At 28.3% G+C, this 19,953-nt stretch overlaps 1 protein-coding gene across 1 annotated transcript; it reads left to right on the plus strand.

Annotated features, from left to right (window-relative positions):
• Positions 1–11,573: 11,573 nt before the first annotated feature.
• LOC110607638 (receptor-like protein 56) lies at positions 11,574–15,437 on the plus strand (the record flags this gene model as incomplete). The annotated part of the gene is given in 3 exon segments (XM_043953175.1): positions 11,574–11,875; positions 11,877–12,940; positions 12,943–15,437. Coding segments are annotated over 3 exon segments (1,962 nt in total), but the record flags the coding sequence as incomplete, so codon positions are not given.
• Between the last annotated feature and the right edge of the window lie 4,516 nt (positions 15,438–19,953).

The raw sequence follows: 19,953 nt of genomic DNA on the forward strand, positions 1-19,953 counted from the left end.
GATTACCAAGATTATTTGCAACTAAAGTAAAAGAAACAATTGAACAAAAATTTGGACACATTTCTTATGATGACTTAACATACGGCGACCTAATAACCTGTGTAAATTTAACAGGCATTAGACTATGTAGAGATATGAAACTACAACAAAAATTAAAAATGGAAAATAGACAATCTCGAAAAGAATTAGGAAATTGGTGTGAACAATTTGGATTTGGAACCATAAAGAAACAAAAACATAAAAGATATAAACCTTTTAAAAATAAAATTTATAAACAATATAAGTACCCTAGAAAGTCATATAATAGATATAATAAACAGATGACTAAAAAACCTTTTACAAAGCGACCTTTTAAAAGAAATAATTATAAGAAAAACAATTTTAAAAGATCTAATGATAAAACTAATATAACTTGTTATTTGTGTAACCAAAAAGGACATTATGCAAAGGAGTATCCTGCAAGAAGAAAAATACATGAATTAGGTTTAGAATTAAAAATAGACAATATAGAACAATTGTTAGAAAAAATTGACCAAGATAAGTTATCTTCTTCAGAATTAGATGATGAATATAGTAGTGATAATTCAGCAGAAACAATAAGTAGTTCAGATAATAATCATAATTGTCAAGGAGAGATATGTCATTGTAATAATAAAGTAAATGTATTAACAGAATATCAACACGTATTAGAACAAATAGAACAAGTACAAGATTCCAATTTGAAAAGAAAAATGTTTAAAAAATTGACAAAATTACTTAATGAAGAAATAAAACAAGACACTGTACCACCAACCAAATTTGAAGATATTGAACAACTGTTTAAAAATAAAAAATCGGTAACAACAATTTCCTCTATGGATTTACAATCTGAAATAAGACAATTAAAATTGGAAGTAAGACAATTAAAATTAAGATGTGATTATTTAGAACAAAATCAAAAATTAATGCAAAATGTAGAAATAGGACAAAGTTCAGGAAAAGATAAAGTAAACATAGAACAGAAACCAACAGAAATAACGTCAGAAAGTGAAGGAGAAACAGTATTAAAATTTAATGACATTACAAGTATAAGATACCAAAAATGGTATGTAAAAATAAATTTGACAATAAAAGACTTTACACTAGAAACTATAGCAATGTTAGACTCAGGTGCAGATATGAACTGTATAGACCAAGGTATCATACCTAGTAAATATTTTCATAAAACAAAACAGACCCTATCAGCAGCAAATTCTACAAAAGTAAAAATAGATTATAAAATACCAAAAGCACATATCTGTAATAATGGGATATGTTTTAAAACCAGTTTCATGTTAATTAAAAATCTCAATACACAAATTATCCTCGGAAATCCATTTTTACAAATGTTATACCCCTTTAAAGTCACACAATTAGGTTTAGAAACCAATGTATTAGGACAGGATATTATATTTCAATTCCTAACACCAATTAATTACCATGATGTTAATTTATTTCAACAAGAAAACATAAGTAAAATTAATAATTTAGAAAATCAAATAAACTTTTTAAAAAAAGATTTAAATTCCATTAGAATAGAAGAACAGTTAGAAAATCCACATATTAAACAACAAATTAAAACATTTCAAGAGCAATTTGAAAAAGACCTATGTTCAGATTTACCAACAGCATTTTGGAATAGGAAACAACACATAGTAACTTTACCATATGAACCAGACTTTAAAGAACAAAATATACCAATTAAAGCAAGACCTATACAGATGAACCAAGAAATGTTAGAATTTTGTAAAAAAGAAATACAAGATTTATTAAACAAAAATTTAATTAGACCAAGTAAATCACCATGGTCATGTGTAGCTTTTTATGTTAATAAAAATGCTGAAATAGAAAGAGGTGCACCTAGATTAGTGATTAATTACAAACCCTTAAATAAGGTTCTAAGATGGATAAGATACCCCATCCCAAATAAACAAGATCTGTTAAACAGACTTTACAAAGCAGAAATATTTTCAAATTTTGATATGAAATCAGGTTTCTGGCAAGTACAAATAGAGGAAAAAGACAAATATAAAACTGCATTTACAGTACCATTTGGACAATATGAATGGAATATAATGCCTTTTGGATTAAAAAATGCACCAAGCGAATTTCAAAAAATTATGAATGACATTTTCACACCATATGATTTCATCATAACCTATATAGATGATGTTCTAGTATTTAGCCAGAATATTAATCAACATATTAAACATTTACAAATATTTTACAAAATAATAAAAAGAAATGGACTAGTATTAAGCAAATCAAAAATGAAAATATTTCAGACAAAAATTAGATTTCTAGGACATGAAATATATAAAAATACAATAGTACCCATTCAAAGAAGTATAGAGTTTGCCGACAAATTTCCCGATGAAATTAAAGATAAAAACCAACTACAAAGATTTTTAGGATCATTAAATTACATCTCTGATTTTTACCCACATTTAAGAATATTTTGTAAACCATTATATAATAGGTTAAAAACAAATCCTAAACCATGGACAGAAGAACATACAAAAATTATTCAAGAAATTAAAAGATATGTCAAGAAGCTACCATGTTTAAATATTTGTAACCCTGATTTTCCTAAAATAGTAGAAACAGATGCATCCAATCAAGGATACGGAGGTATTCTTAAACAAAACATAAATGGTAAAGATTATATTATTAGATATTATTCAGGATTTTGGAATCCTACACAAGAAAAATATTCTACCATTAAAAAGGAAATTTTATCAATTGTTTTATGTGTAACAAAATTTCAAAGTGACCTATTAAACCAAAAATTTACAATTAGAGTTGATTGTAAAGCAGCTAAAGATGTATTAACCAAGGATGTCAAAAACCTAGCTGCTAAACACATTTTTGCTAGATGGCAAGCCTTTTTATCTATATTTGACTTCGAAATAGAACATATTAAAAGCACTGACAATTCTATTGCTGATTTTCTAACAAGGGAATTTTTGCAGGGCACATCATGAATACAGGCAAGGACAAAGCAGAAGAAGCATCTAAGATTTCATTAAGACAAAAGACCAATGAGGCACAAAAAATAAATGTAAATTTATTTTCAGGACAAAGTCCTCGACCAAATTTAAACTTATCATTATCATCATCATCAGGACAAAGTCCTAGACAAAATGCATACATGCATAGGCCCATGTTTACTAGTAGCACAAGTATACTAAATAGACCTCTTAGTCCAATGTCCAGTGCCCTTATTACAAGACCAAGTTCTCCTCAATCCAGATCTCCAAGTCCACAAGTTAACTTGTTAAATAAATTCTCTCCTTTACAACCCCAAAAATTAATAACCCCTTCGACCTTTAAACAAGCTGTCACTGGGCAAAGCTCAAGTCCAAGCCCAATATCTTCACCAACACAACCATTACAAATAACCCAGCCGGAGTATAGTTACAAGTCCATTGAAGATACTATTTTAACTATTGAACCAGAATATTGGTCACAAAATCCAAACCTTAATGTTTACCAACTTTGTGAGTCCATTTTTTCAAAAACCCATTTTTATATCCCTGACAATTTCGCCAAAAACCAATCTTTTTATGAGACCATACTTGTCCAAACAAATTCTATTCTTATGTATAATAATTTTGATCCTCATATTAAACATAAAATCAGGTATTGTAAAGTCAGAATAATCAAAGTATTTACCATTTCTGATTGGGGACAAGAACCGCATAAAAGTAAAGATATTTCTTTACCAAATGGACAAATAACCAAATTTAATTATTACGATTATCAATTTGCTTGGGAACGTACGTTCCTAAAACAAAATGACCAATTATCAATTTCATTTTTCTTTTATATTTCTGATGATTTTTCTTACCCAGTACCATATTGGTTCCATCACTGGTGGCATAAGTTCGGTATTGATTCCACCATTATACCAGAACAAATTATCTCAGCCCAAGACCACTTCTTCGATAATACTCAATTACCAGAAACCATCCTCTTATCGCCTAAATGGCTGATTTATTCTCACCTTTTCCACATCCCTTGGATTTATATGTCAGAATACCAAATTAAAGACTATACCTTAAATAATTTCCAAATACCCAATTTAGTCCGCAAACACAAAATTAAATGGTGGCCGAAGACTGATCTAGCCAATTGCGGCTCCAAAGCTGTTGAGCATTTTCTTGATTCACAACCCCAATATGTCAAAACATTAAGCCCAATCCAGATTACCAAACAAGAAACCTTTTTAGCCAAGAAACAACAAATAATGGCCCAAATGGCCAAGTGTGTCTCCGAAGAAGAATATGACAAATTGCTCGAAGAAATAAAAGAAACAAGAAGTTCTGTCTCCTCTCCAGTGGATTTATCCACCGACAATGACGATTTCTTCACACAAGCAGAAATGTAGGACCCATAAAAGCACTCAGCATCGACAAAGTGGCAGACAAGTGGCCAACAAAGACAAAATTCTAAAGCAAGCAATGATGTCACAAGGCACTACCAAACAAGAGATAGTGGCAGATAAAGTGAAAAGCAAAAAGAAGAAAAGACAAAAACAGTAACCAATGATTCACCAGACAAGAGATAATGGCGGGACCCACGTATCCAGACAAGAGATAGTGGCAGACAAAGTGAAAAGCAAAAAGAAGAAAAGACAAAAACAGTAACCAATGATTCACCAAACAAGAGATAATGGCGGGACCCACGTATCAATAATGCAGCACTAACAGGGGACGGACCGCTCAACCAAATTCCATAAAAATTTGAAGTCCGCGTCTATAAAAGGAAACTTCTGAACCATGAAGAGGACACCGAAAAATTTCGAAGAAAAATTTTCTCTCTCAAATGTATTCCAGTTTATCTTTCTCATGTAAGGATACCGAAGTTTATAATAACTCGGTAGTAGCAGTAGTACCAGTGATTGTATAAGTAGTACAAAAGGTAGTACATTGTATTTTATTTTTAATACAATTATATTTTACCAACTGCTACCGTATAAGTCCGTGTTGACGGCACCTATTTCTCTTTCTCTCTCCGATCATCACTCTGAGTTATTTCTGGGCAATCCAGGATAACGTTGCAGGAACCTTAACCAATTAAAATCAATTGCTTTCATGATAAGTATGCTCTGTGGTTGCGGTTTATACCGATCTTCCACATCAGAAAGTGTGTTGCTCATTCGACTGCATTAAAATCAATATTAAAATGTTTAATCAAGTAATAATTAATTGTTATATCGCTGATGGATATTTACAAATAGGTTATAATTATTTAATTAATAATCAGTTTAACTTAGCAGATTACTATTTAAATTTAGCGGATTATCATCTTAATTTGGCTTATTATTATTTACTGATTTAATTACTGTTTGACTATTGTGTTTATCTGTGGATTTTTTATCATGAGATTTATAAAATCAGCATTAGAAAATTTAAGTTTAATTGATTTAACCAATAGACAAGAAGTAATAAGTTTTAAAAATTGTTTAATTCAACAAGGCAGATTTATTAGCGATTACCATACCATCAACCATAATGAATATTGTGATTGTAGAGAAGTAGAAAGAACATTAGAATTATTTAATTCTATGCTTATGTATCTTGAAATATTATTGAGTAATAATAATTTTTAAACCATGTCTAGTAATTGTACACATTTTTATATATTTTTATACATATCTGGAATGATGTATGTATGGACCATTGTATATATACTATATGAATTCTGTTTTAATTACTGGTATTATACGTTTTAAATTTGTTTTGATATATTAAAAATATTTAAGTTTTTGATACATTAAAAATATTTAAGTCATACCTGGGAGCGTTTAATGGTATCAGAGCCAGTGAAGACTCTATGGAGCTTGAACAATTCAAATTAAAGTTTTAGGGTTGGAACTGTGTCACGAAAACCATAAGTCAGGCAAAGAGTGGTAAGACCTGCAGTGTGAGTAGAGAAGGAAGTGTATGCGAAGACCCTAGAAATTTAAGATGAATATGTTTAGGAGAAATAGATCTTCTAGATCTAGGAGACCGGACGACGAACTCATAAATGATTTAAATATTAACATAGATCATAATCAAACAATATTATCAAGAGAAAATATATGGAATGACCAACAATTAACAAATTGGAAACCTCCAAAGACACCAGTAGAGACAATTTATAAAACAGGTATATTAGATTTCAAATCAGCTAGAGCAATTAAAACAAAAGAAAAAGTTATACCCTTATATGCTGATAAACAATCTATGAGTTTATTAAGTCAAAAAACGATATTAAAATATCTAAACCAAGGTTATAAATTTATGCACATAGGCCTAGTACAAATTGCTATAAAACCATTAACTGTTGAAGGATTAAATACCAGCATGCATGTAGCTCTACGTGATTGTAGACATATGAATTATAAAGATTCATTATTAGGATTATTTGAAACGAGTCTAACAAATGGACCAATTTATTCAAATTGTTTTCCAAATTTTACCATATCATTAACAGACCCTCATATAATGAAAATTTTAACATTAGATATTCTAACTCATAATTATAATATGTTAAAAGGATCTCACATATATGAAGTATTTTATAGATTGAATTATAAAATAATGAATACAGGTTTATGTCCTAATGCTATAAATCATAAAAGGACAGACGGAGAAACAATATTTTGGGAAATTGATCAATCCAAAGCAAATATAACCATCCCCAGAACTATACAATGGAAAGATGTAACTTTACCAGAAAGCTGGAAATATCCAGTCAAGACAATTCCTAACAAACCTTTTAAGGAAAATAAAGAAATAGACTATATCATTCAAAATGATGATGGATCATTAGAATTAAAGTATAAAAGATCAAACTCGTTTAGACAAACAACTCCTAGTATATATCAACCCTCTCGACATTCTTTAGATACATCTCGTAGAAGACATAGTATAGAGATACCACCAGATAATAGTATATCAGAAGATTCTACTATTCCTCTTCCTAATTATCAAGGACCTTTTGTAGGAGAAACCTCTGGAACTAAACCAATAGAAGAAACATTTGACCAACATACAAAACCACAACATACTACGCAAGGTATTAAAATACAAGAAGGTGTCCTTCGACAGGGACAATTTAGTCAACCTTACGAAGATAGTGATTTTACTATAAATACCTTAAACCAACCTTTCACCCTTGATAAGGACCAAATTCAAGCTGACTATATGTCCGATCAAAACCGGGGGAAAAGGGACCTCTTTTTGCAAACCTATTCCAGAAAAGAACAAAGTTTAATTAAAAAACAATTCTTTACATTTTGTGAACAAGTAGAAAAAACTATACCATTTTTTTACATATTTAAAATATTTTCATGAGAAGAAATTAAATGTATTGGAAAAGAAAATACATAAATGGCACAAAGTAAATAATGAAGGAGGAGTTAGTGATCTCGCCCATGAATGTGAAAAACCACCACTTGACATAGTATTTTTCAAAAAGAACCAAATATCTCACGGAATGCAACCCATAGTAAAAACTGAAAATATTGAAGAAAACCACATAAGAGACATCAGCCTACAAAACAATTGGACCAATGTATCATTACATATCATAGGCCAACAATTAGATAGGATAGAAGAAAAGATAGATAGAAATCACGAAGACATTACAAATATAGAACACATAGAAACACCCCAGGCACCATCTCCTTTGATACCAAAACCAAACACTATATATCTATCCCAACGATATAGTAATCCAAAACCATATGATCTAATAGATCCAGCTATAAAACCCCATTAAGCAACCTTTCACAAAAATGATACCTTCATCACAAAACCCCATAGAAATAGTAACAATAAGTCCAAAAACAGAATTACAAGATATGTCAAAATTCTTACAAAACATTATAAAAGAACAAGGTACTTCCCCAAAACCTATAGGAGGCATTAAAATAAAAGAACCTACACAAAGTAAGATATCAAGTGAAAGTACTAGCAAAGATAAAAATAAAATAACTATTTTAACAGAATATAATGACACTTCTTCTTCCGAGGAAGATACCATCTATAATCCCTTAGAAGACTCATACTCTAACCAAAGTGATGATATTCCTGTAAATACCATAGGCAGACAATACGAAAAGAGACCAGATGATTTAAAAATATTAGATAGAAAACAAAAACACTATAATGCAAAAAATATTTACGAATGGAATATAGATGATTTATCTGAAACAGAAATAATACAAATAACCAAAGAAATGGTAATTGTAGGAAATATTTATAAACAACGCGTAGGCATTACAGAAAAAGATGCCGCTGAAAATATAATACTAGGATTCACAAGAGAACTTAGAACATGGTGGGACAAATTATTAAGTAATGAGATAAAAACTAATATATTAAATGCAAGAAGAATTGATAGTAGAACAGGAGAACCAGTCATGGATACAACTACAGGACAACCACAATCTTTTGTCTTAGCTTATTTAGTCTACAATATTATATCTCATTTTATTGGAGATTTAGACTTATATACAGAACGTAATAGTGAAATACTACAAAATCTTAAGTGTAGAAAGTTAGAATAAAATTTAATGTATTTAAAATGGATATAATTAAAAAGTTAATAAAAAAATTATACTTTTTTAATATGTGTGAAAAAATAAATTAAAAAAAATTATAAAACAGATTATATTTTTTTCTCATTTACAATTTATATACCTATTGAATATATATGAGTCTTTGAAATAAAATACATTTTAAATAGGAATGTTAAAATTTTCATTATTTATTGTAAAAATCTTCATCAAATTAATTAATACATTAGTTAATTTGAATTTTTTAACTTGTTTGTACACTTTGATAAATTTTTTATTTTAATTTAATTTTTAAGAAAATAAGCAGTAATCTATTGTTTATAATGCAGAGCACACTATTTTTTTTAGATTAGAATTAAATAATAAAAAATAAATTATTATATAAAAAATATTATTTAAAAAATATAAATTATTTTCCAGAAACTCTAATTTGATAATTTTTTACTCCTACAATTTTTGCCTATTTTTGTTTTCACACTTATTAAGAAAAAATAGTGTTTTTATAAACTTTTCAATTATACACCTCTTAAATATATTAAATTTTATTAAATATTAAAGGATATTTTCAGACAATAAAAAATATTATTATAGTGTAAAAAAAATTAATAATAATTTTATGACAATAAAAAATATGGACAAAAATTATGAGAGAGAAAATATTTATTTTATATAATTTGATATTTTTTATTTATTTGCATAAATAAGTAATGCGAATCACGCTGCTTTTTAAATTATAAAAATTTAAGATGAATTATTCAATTCACCTCATTTTTACCTATTTTTTTATTATATTAAGACATATTTAATGAATAAATTATATATATAAATATTTTAATAGAATTATTCTTTCAAATTTAATGTGTAACTCATAGTGAAAAATAATAAAAATGTTTTATTTATTATACTCTAAGCATAACATATATTATATTTTTAAATTAAATAAAAAATTTAATTAAAATGCTATTTTATTGACAAAATAAAATTTAAAAGATAATTAAAATTATTTTTTATTATTTAAATTACAGTTAATAATAAATTTGAATAAAGTGGTCATCACATTAACTTTAATTGTAATTTTATTAAAATATTTTTGAATGAAATAAGTGTTTAGCTACAAAATAACTAAAGTTTATGCTAAAAAGAAAAGTAATTTTTTTATATTTAATTGATAAATTATTTTTTTTAACATCGTTCATCATCGCTATTAATTTATATGTTAAGATTTTCAATTAATATAAATATATAAAGCAAGCTAAATTAAAAATATTAAAATCAATAAATATTTATTATTTGTTATGTGAATTAAAAATACACATAATTAAAAATTACATAAAATTTTAAGTATATTTTCAAAGTTCTTTGACTCTTTGAAGTTATTAGCTTTACATAGTTAGTTAAACCCACTCAACCATGCCCTTTATATATATATAAAAATATAGAAAAATATTTATTTAAATCGAATTTTTTGGATTCAACTATAAGTGAATTTATATAAAATTTTATATATTTATATTATAAATTTATACTTTTTGCTATTTGTTTAAAATTAAGTATCGTTTTAAAGTAATGTGTAATTTGTATTTGCATTTATAAACTAATAATTTTTATAAATTGTTATATAATTCACAAAATCAATGCTTAAATTGAGATTTTTTAAATAAAATATATAGTAACAGAAATTAATATTAACATTTCAAATTAATACTGTTAGTATAAAATTTTAGTTTCTGATAATTTAGTAAATTATGAGAAATATAAGATGAAGTATAAGTTAGTAAATTATGAAAATTAAAATTATTAGATTAAATTGTAATTTTGAGAAAATAAGTTAGACTATTTTTTTTTCTCATTATCCTTGAATGGTTTACAGGTTTTGAAAAATTAAAGAAGTTAGACATCAGTTGGAATAGTTTCAATAAAAGCATATTATTATCATTGGGAGGTTCATTTCCTATCCAAAGTATGTTTGATTTTTAAAATTATTTTTTTTACATTCATTCTACCACAACATCAATTATTTGTGCATTTATAAATTTATAGAAACAGATATAAGGATTTTTAAACGGTTGTTATTCATCTATAAAAAAATTAATATCTCTTATAAATTCTTGGAAAAAAAATAGGCATATTAGTCTTTAATAATGAAATTACAAGCCTCCAATTTTTAATAAAATTCACAATTAAATCTAATTATTTTATTTTTATTTAAATATAAATTACAACGTAACTGTTTTAATTGTATAACACTCCTAACTGATTTTTTAATCTACACTAAAGAAAATAATGAAATTTCTCATTTTTACATATGATACATATTTTTAAAGCTGATATTCCACTATATTTTAAAAGTAATGGAGTTACAAAATATAAATTTCATTTGAATCGGTTGGATTCTTATAACATCAATTGTCTTTTTGATTCCAATATAATTATTTGATTGGGCTAGGAATTCCAAAAACTGTATACTGCCAAAACAAAGCCATGCTGCCCCTTTTAACATAGGAGACATTTTATTACTTATAAAATTAAATATTATTCTTTTACTAATATTACTTATAAAACTCGAGATTTATTAGAATAGTTATGTTTAAAAAAATTAATTAAATAATTTTAATGAATTAAATAATTTTAATGAATTAAAAATATAATGTAATTGTAATTATATATTATTTTGTACATTTTTTTAAAATAAGACAACACTAAAAATTGTAGAGTTTTATGATCACATTATAAATTTTTTAAAATCAAATTTTATGTATATGGTTTAAAAGTGAGTTTCGTTATTAATATGCATATATATATATATAAAAGAATATATAAAAAAAATATTTATTTATATTCAGTTAGGTGAGCTAATAATAGCATAATTAAATATAATATAATAACATTTTCAATGATATCATACACAAAATAATAGTTAAATACATTTTGGGTACTAATTAAATTCTAAATTTTTCTTCAAAAGAAATTTTCATTTGCTTAATATTTTTCTATCTTAGGATTATGCGGACTGAAAAGTTTGGTTGAGTTGGATCTCCAACGAAATCAATTTTCTGGCCCTCTTCCAGAATGTATTGGCAACTTGACCAACCTCCAATTTCTTGATCTGTCATTCAATCAGTTGAGTGGAAACATTCAATCTATTGTTTCTGAACTCACATCCCTCAAGTATTTGCATCTTCATGGCAATGAGTTTGAAGGCTCATTCTCATTTAGCGCTTTGGCCAACCACTCAAAACTTGAAGCATTTATACTCTCTCCTGGAAATAGCAGGCTACTTGGTATAAAAAGCAATTCCTAGCTTTCTTCGTTACCAACATGACATACGCTTTATTGATCTTTCTCATAATACGTTGGTTGGAACATTCCCCACCTGGATCTTACAAAATAATTCCAAGTTAGTAGTTATGAATTTGAGAAACAACTCATTCACAGGAACTTTTCAACTGCCCAATATCAAGCATGGTCTAGTTGAGTTAGATATTTCGAGCAATAATCTCACTGGTATGCTGCCTAAGGAGTTTGGCTTGGTCCTCCCAAGACTAGAATATATAAACATGTCGAGGAATAATTTCGGTGGTAATGTTCCTTCTTCAATCAGTGAGACGCCAGCACTATCTGTTTTGGATTTATCCCATAATAATTTCTCGGGAGAATTGCCAAGAAGTCTGTTCGCAAATTGTACCATGTATTGTACACTGATTCTATCAAACAACAATTTTCAAGGGAACGTTTTTCCTCAGGGTATGAACTTGAGAAGCATGACGGTGTTGGATATGAAAAACAACTACTTCAGTGTGATGGTAGGTGCAGACTTGTTGAATAGCCGCAGCCTATCAAACCTTGACATATCCAATAACAAGGTATCCAGTCCAATTCCCAAACTTCTATGTAATCTGACCGATCTCGTCTTTTTAGATCTCTAAAAAAATAGGTTGTATGGGGTCTATCCTTCCTGCTTCAATTCTTCATCATTGCTCTTTCTGTTTTTACAAAAGAACAATCTAAGTGGACCCATACCCCATGAGCTTCTCAGAAGTCCTAATTTAGTGGCACTTGATCTGAGGGATAACAATTTTTCTGGAAATATTCCATCTTGGATCGGTCAGTTCTCTGAATTGCATGTGCTTTCATTGGGAGGGAATGCATTACAAGGCCGTATTCCTAATCAGTTGTGTGAATTAAGAAATGCGAATATAATGAATATTTCACGCAACTTACTTTTTGGTTCCGTACCTGCATGCTTTAGTAACATTTCTTTTGGCAATAATATATCATTTGGGATGACGGAAGCAAATGATATTCCAGCAATTGTGGAAGTGGAATTTGCAACGAAATATAGATACAACTCAAGGGTGATATTATCAACTCAATGGCAGGAATAGATCTATCATGCAATGAGTTAAGTGGCAGCATTCCTCAAGAAATTGGAGACCTGCATGAAATTCGATCATTGAATTTGTCTCACAATCATATAACAGGATCTATACCAGTCAGTTTTTCAAATCTAAGAAGTTTAGAGAGCTTAGATCTTGGCAACAATAATTTAAGTGGTGAAATCCCGAGTGAACTAGTTGTGCTGACCTTTTTGGAAACTTTCAATGTTTCATACAACAATTTATCAGGTAGGGTTCCTGATGGAGCGCAATTTGGAACTTTCGATGAAAACAATTACAGAGGTAATCCTGGTCTCTGTGGACAATGCATTCATAAGAGCTGCAAAAGTGATGAAGCTCCACAAACACCACCACCATCTGCTGATGTAGAAGAGGAAGATGAAGGGGGTATTGATATGGTGTGGTTCTATTGGAGTTTCAGTGGAGCCTATGTCACAATCCTATTGGTGTTGGCAGCAATCCTCCGCATCAACAGGCATTGGCGCGTGTTGTGGTTTTATTATGTTGATGTTTGTATTTATTCAATTTCCATTTGGGTTTGTCAGAACTGATTTCAAGCAATAATCTGACGGAAAGACACATTGTAATACAATATATATACATTTAATTTTAATGTTGATGTTGCCCTTATTTTGCTTCTGGTAGAATTCTGGTTTCTAAGGATGTTGGTCTAGTGAAATGGAAGAACCTTAGGGAAATATGAATACTGCTCTCTAGTGTTTAGGAAGGAAAAGATCTCTAGATTGATGCAATTTTAAAGGAATGGTTCTTGGGTTTACTTTGCTGCAAGAATGCTAGGGGCCATGAGGTGTTCTCATGGCTTCTGAATCACGGAGTGAGCAAATAAAAAGGTCAGAAGAATGGAGAATTTTTTCCTATCATTCATCATGAGAATACATGGATATTTATACAGATCTGGAGAAGATTCTAGACTGCTCTACACAATAATTCTAGAATAAATACAAATTTGTTACAACAGATTCTAACTCATAGGTCACCAAATTCTTCTCTTCACGTGGGTAATGCTAGTGTGCTTAGCACTGTATCTGATTGAGCTGAAGAACGATCGCTAATTTGAGCTGAAAAGCTTTTATTGGTGCGCACCGTTTTATTTACTCCCATTACTAAATTGAACTTTTGGTTGCTCCCGTCTTTGTGCAATGCATCGTTTCAATAATTTTTCAGCCCCTCCACAAGATGGAGATGGAGGAAAATCAAACAGTCCCATCTTGAAGAGCAGTGAATTAAAAATGGATGTGTCTAGGGGTTTTGTAAAGAGATCAGCTAACTGAAGTCGTGAAGGAATGTGAATGGTTTTGATGAAATCATTGTTATCTGATCTCTGAATATATGGCTATCAATGTCCAGGTGCTTGGTGCACTTATGGAAAATATGTTACTGCAATATGTTAGGCAACTTTATTGTCATAGTGGAGGAAGATCGGTAATGGTGATGAGATTTGAAAATCCTTCAATATATAAGTTATCCATTGGAGTTCACACACTGTTGTTGCCATATTTCGATATTTAGCTTCAGCAGATGAGCTGCTCACAGTATTTTGTTTTTTTTGATTTCTATGATACCATGGATGATCCAAGAAAGATGCAGAAGTCTGTTAAGGATATTCGGGACATGGAACAGGATGCCCAATCAGCATCGCAGAAAGCTTGAATGTGGAAATCAAAATTGATGTGGAAGAATAATCCTTTGGAGGGGTATCCTTTCAGGTATTGCAATACATGTGCATTCTAATGTGAAATTTGTGAGCTCTACATACACTGACTCAATTGCTGAGTTGAGTAAGTTATGTCGGGTTTGGTGAGGCTCCGTAAGTAAGATATGATTCTTGGCATGATCATACCTGATAAAGGAGAACTATTCCATGTGAGGTAGTTTTTTCCATTCAAGGGGGTAGTAACGAGTACAAAATTAGGATTATTAGTGTTTTCTAGGCACAGCATACTATTTTCAGTGTCTGTTTTGGTTTTTGCAATGGTGGTGGCCATTGGTGGTAATGCCAATATGAAAACACATGTTTATTGCTCTGATACCATGAGCAAATAAAACAGAGAAAGGTCAGAAGACTAGAGAATTTGTTTGTATCATTCGTCATGAGAATACATGGATATTTATACAGATCTAAAGATGATTCTAGACGGCTCTACACAATAATTCTGGAATAAATGCAAATTTGTTACAATATTTTTTCACGGAGCCCGCAATGTTAGACCTAGAAGTTGATTCACTGGAGTTATCCGTAGTAGTTGTTTCAGAGGAGGAGGATTGGTCAAACTTTAGTTTAATTATTGCTGATTGCAGAGCTTTTCTTAGCCAAAGAATTCATTTTGATTTCTCTTTCTAGTTGATCTGTAAACAAGCTAACAACAAAGCAGCTCATTATTTTTCTTATCTGGTTACTTATTAAATTTATTCTTAAGGCACAAAATTAGTAATCTTAGTTCTTCTTTTTCTTTTTCTTTTTTAGTTTTAATGTTGAATGTTCTTAGAACTGCTTATGCAAATTAGCAATTATTTTTAACGAAATGGTTATTCCAACTGTCACCACTTGAATTTGGAATCTAGAACAATTCCTAGCTTAATTTCTTCTCTACCAGTATGACATTCACTTCATTGATCTCTCTCATAATAAGCTGGTTGGGACATTCCCCAATTGGATCTTGTAAGAACACAACTTTTCAGCTGCCAAATTTCAAGCATGCATTATGATACTTTGAAAATTTCAAGCTGGGACTTCAAGGCCAGCTTCCTTAGGAATTTGCAATGTAGTACAAGTATCAACTCTTACAAGAGCTGCATTATCAACTTAGTGCAGAAATTGGAGACCTTCATGAAACACAACCACTTAACACGATACCTTCATAAAACACAACCACTTAACACGATCCCTACAAGTCAATTTTTTAAAATTTGTTAGTCGCTCTAAATATTTTTTACGAATGTCAAATCCGTCAATTTAAAATTTAATTTCATTATCTTAATTGATGAGAACTTGTATATAGGGTGAGTGAGTATCGATCCTACAGAGACCTTGATTCTGTTTAATTATAACCAATTAAAATAGAAAATTGAGAAGAAAAAGAATTTTTTGATGAAAGCGGTTTTGTCTTAAACAAATCAAGAAAAATAATAAATAATGTAATTGAAAATTGAGAAACAAATAATTAATTAAAAATTTCAATGGAAAATAATCAAATTGAGGTGTTTTGCAGTTGATCATGATAAGAAAAATAATTTATTTTATTATCTATTGTTTAGTTATTGTAGTCAAACACGAGAATTCCACCGATTCTTTTTTATATTTAAATTAATCTGTTTCGCGCTTAAATTAATTTCTAGTTAACTAATAATTCCAACACGCGTGTAGATTTAATTAGTCAACTGCACTAAGAGAGAATAACACAAACTTGATCAATAAAAACACCCATTTTATTTAAATCAAATCTACTAATTTCTTAATATAAACTATTATGTTAATTGCTACTTGTTATTAACCCAATTAAACAATTATGGATTTAATTAGATTAATTAGCAATATGTTGTCCTCCCAAGAGATTCAATAGACCCCTTGAATTCTCTGAAGTTGTATTCCTTGAATTCTGAAATTAACAGAAAATAGAAATAAGATGAAAAAAAATTAAAGCACATAACCTCACACTTTGAATAAAACCTTAATTTAAATTAACTTTCAACTGAAAATAATTGTTTAGCCTTTAAGGGTTATAATAAAATTACAAAAGTTAAAAGAAAAGGAGAAGAAAAAGAAAAGATAAGATGGAGAAGAAGAGAGAGGGGGCGATAGAAACTCATCAGATTTCCCCACACTTGCACCTTTGCTTGTCCTCAAGTATAGAAACTCAAATAAAACAATGAAACACAGCCCTTATCCTCAACCATTCTGAAATTTAATTTATTCAAAATAAAGAACCAAATTTGTCATGCAATAAGATGAAGACAAAAATAGCTTAATTTTACCAAAGTTCACTTCAACAAGTTTTATATTTAAAACGTGTTTCTCAAATTATAAAGTTGTCTTCAATTCAATTTCAAGCACATAAAATATTAGAATGGCATATAATATTAAACAGCCATTTTGAAAGAATAGAATTTTAGGAACTCTTTTGACTAGACCATAAAAAATTTAAAGACTTGGGAATTTATTATTTTTTTACACTTTCTACTATATCTTGTCTGAAATTGATAAAGCGAACGTGAAACAAATAGTTATTGAGCCACTTGTCTCAGGTTATTCAGCTCAGAGGCTACTAGCTCCGCTCATGACTACCAGATTAAAAGATATGAGGCAAGTTTTTAAACGACTCAAAAGGGGTGATACTCTCCCAAACACCGATGTTTTCATACGGAATCACCTAGTACTGCGCTACTTGAGCCATCGGGTTGGTAATCAATTAAGGAGTGGATCATAGAAATATATTTATTTCTAATTTTTTAGAAATATACTTATTTCTAATGTTTTAGAAATATACTTATTTCTAATTTTTTACTTTTGCTATTATTTTTTTCTTTTTTTTTTTCTCTGATGACACCTTTTAATTTTCATATAAATATATAGTCTAGATAATATCTTTTAAATCATTTTCAACAAAAGACAGCAACTCATTTAAAAGAACATGTATTATCAATTATTTAAATAAGTATCATACTTCATTAGTTTTCAAAATAAGTCTTAAAAACAAGACTAATAAAATGAATAATGATCAACTTATTCTATTTAAGTTAACATATAAATGGTATAAAAACTTAAATTTTATGATAAATGACATGTCAATTTCTCAGGGCAAGTAAGAAATTGCAAAAAAAATTTATTTTTATTATTTTTTAAATAAAATAATGTTAATACTGAAAATCATAACAAATTAAATCTGAGAAATAATTTAACTTCACATATTAATACTTAGATATGTTAAACGCATGCAGCTGCTAGCTTTAGAAATTTGTATATTTGTAGTGCACATAGAAGCTCAATGGCAATGTTTGCTGGACATGCCATCAAGACTTGCCAAATATTACATCACTAGTTAATTATTCTTGCATATACCAAAAATTATATGCAATGAAATCATATATCCCTTTAAAATCACGAATTTTATAGAAATTTAATTGAATAATTTTTTTAAAAAATTTTTTAATTTAAGAAATTTTTATTATATGTGGAAATAAAATCATGAATGATTTTGCAACAATTTATATATTTATTTTTTTGAAATTATTTGTACTAAATTGATGAATAATAATTTATTATTTGAGATTTGATTTCATTAACAAATGAGTTCTTACCATCTATAATCTAGGTTAATGGTTTCTTTTTAATTTCAATAATTCATCTATTATAAAAGTTTTGATTGTTAATAAAACAATTATTAAAAAATAATATACCTTTTTCATTGAAAAAAATAGTTAATAATAGTCTAATTGATAATATGCTTCACTGAAAATTTAAATTTTGCTATATTATGATTCATAATTTTTTTTATTTAATTATGGGAAGTTTTTTAATTAGCAAAGCGATCTCCTACTTAAAAAAATAAATTAATTTTTAAGTTTGAATTTCTATACTCAATCTCCTACTTAAAAAAATAAAAATACATTTATATATATAATGTATAATTAGCAAAGCGATCATAATATATATAAATTATGAGTGATTGCACTCTTATGAAATGAAAGTTTTGTGTATAATAACTTAATTTTAATAAAATTTAGATTTTATATGATTTTATAATTTTTATTTTTTATAATTTTAAAAAAAAATTCTCATTTTAATCCAGAATATTGAAAAAAAAAATGTATTGAAATGCCTATAAAATCTTTAATTTGAAAAGAAGTATGGGAAATCACAAAATTTTCACCCACCCAATGTAATGTTACTAACTAGTCAACCAGCTTTCTCTAGTCCTAGCTACCAATCGATATTAAAATTTGAGCGGCCCAAATTATGATTTGTTCGGTTGAGAACTTGAGATCTAAGGTTTAATGAGTTTTTATTTGTATTTTATTTTTTATAAAAATTTAAGTAATTATTTGGACAAAAAGCTTCAAACCCTTAATTATTTCCCCTCCCCTTCTTTGGACAAAATAAGGAACAATATTACAATATTTATTTTTAAAGAAAAGAAACAAAATTGAATCAAATAAGATATAGGATATGACACTTTATAAATAGCATGAAGAAAATGAATTTAGAGAATTTAATGAGTATTGGAGCATAATGTATTTTACAGATTTAAGATTTTTTACTTTTATAGTATTGGAGAAGGATGGCAATTTTTTTAAAAATTTATTTGAAAATGCTTTTCGCCTAATCAATAATCATTAACAACTAATTTATTTTCAAATATTTTGATATAATTATTTTTTTTAAAAAAATTCTGATATGATTATCGAGTCACATTATAAATAATATTGAAAAGGACAATTAAACTTCCAGTGAAAGTGATCTCTATTGATTATCCATATATATCTCTCCAGATACATAATGTTTAATATGAACAATCTAATTTTAATCAAGCATGCCTTTGATACTTAAAATCATATTAAAAACTGAATTACAAGTAAAAGAATAACCATTAATTATATAAATCAGGCCGGTGAAACTATCTTATAGAATATTGAATAAATTCTCATGGAAATTGAAATTGAAATGTCAATGGCCTAAATTTTCTTATTTGAAATTGGGTAAGTCACTCAAATTAAGAATTGTTGGCCCTTACATCAGGATATGTAATATTAGATTTTTTTAGATGATTCTCAATTTGATTTTCCAAATTTTTTTATTAAATATCTCTCATTTCCATTAGAAATGGACCTTATTATAAGGATCAGGTTAGCCTGAATATTATGTTTATTAGTGAAGCCAATTTTTTACAGAATTATTATTATTTTTAAAGATTAATCCATTCTATTCAAAATTTGAAGGCAAAGTTAATG

This window comes from Manihot esculenta, chromosome 18 (assembly GCF_001659605.2).
Source record: "Manihot esculenta cultivar AM560-2 chromosome 18, M.esculenta_v8, whole genome shotgun sequence".
Classification (NCBI taxonomy): domain Eukaryota; kingdom Viridiplantae; phylum Streptophyta; class Magnoliopsida; order Malpighiales; family Euphorbiaceae; genus Manihot; species Manihot esculenta.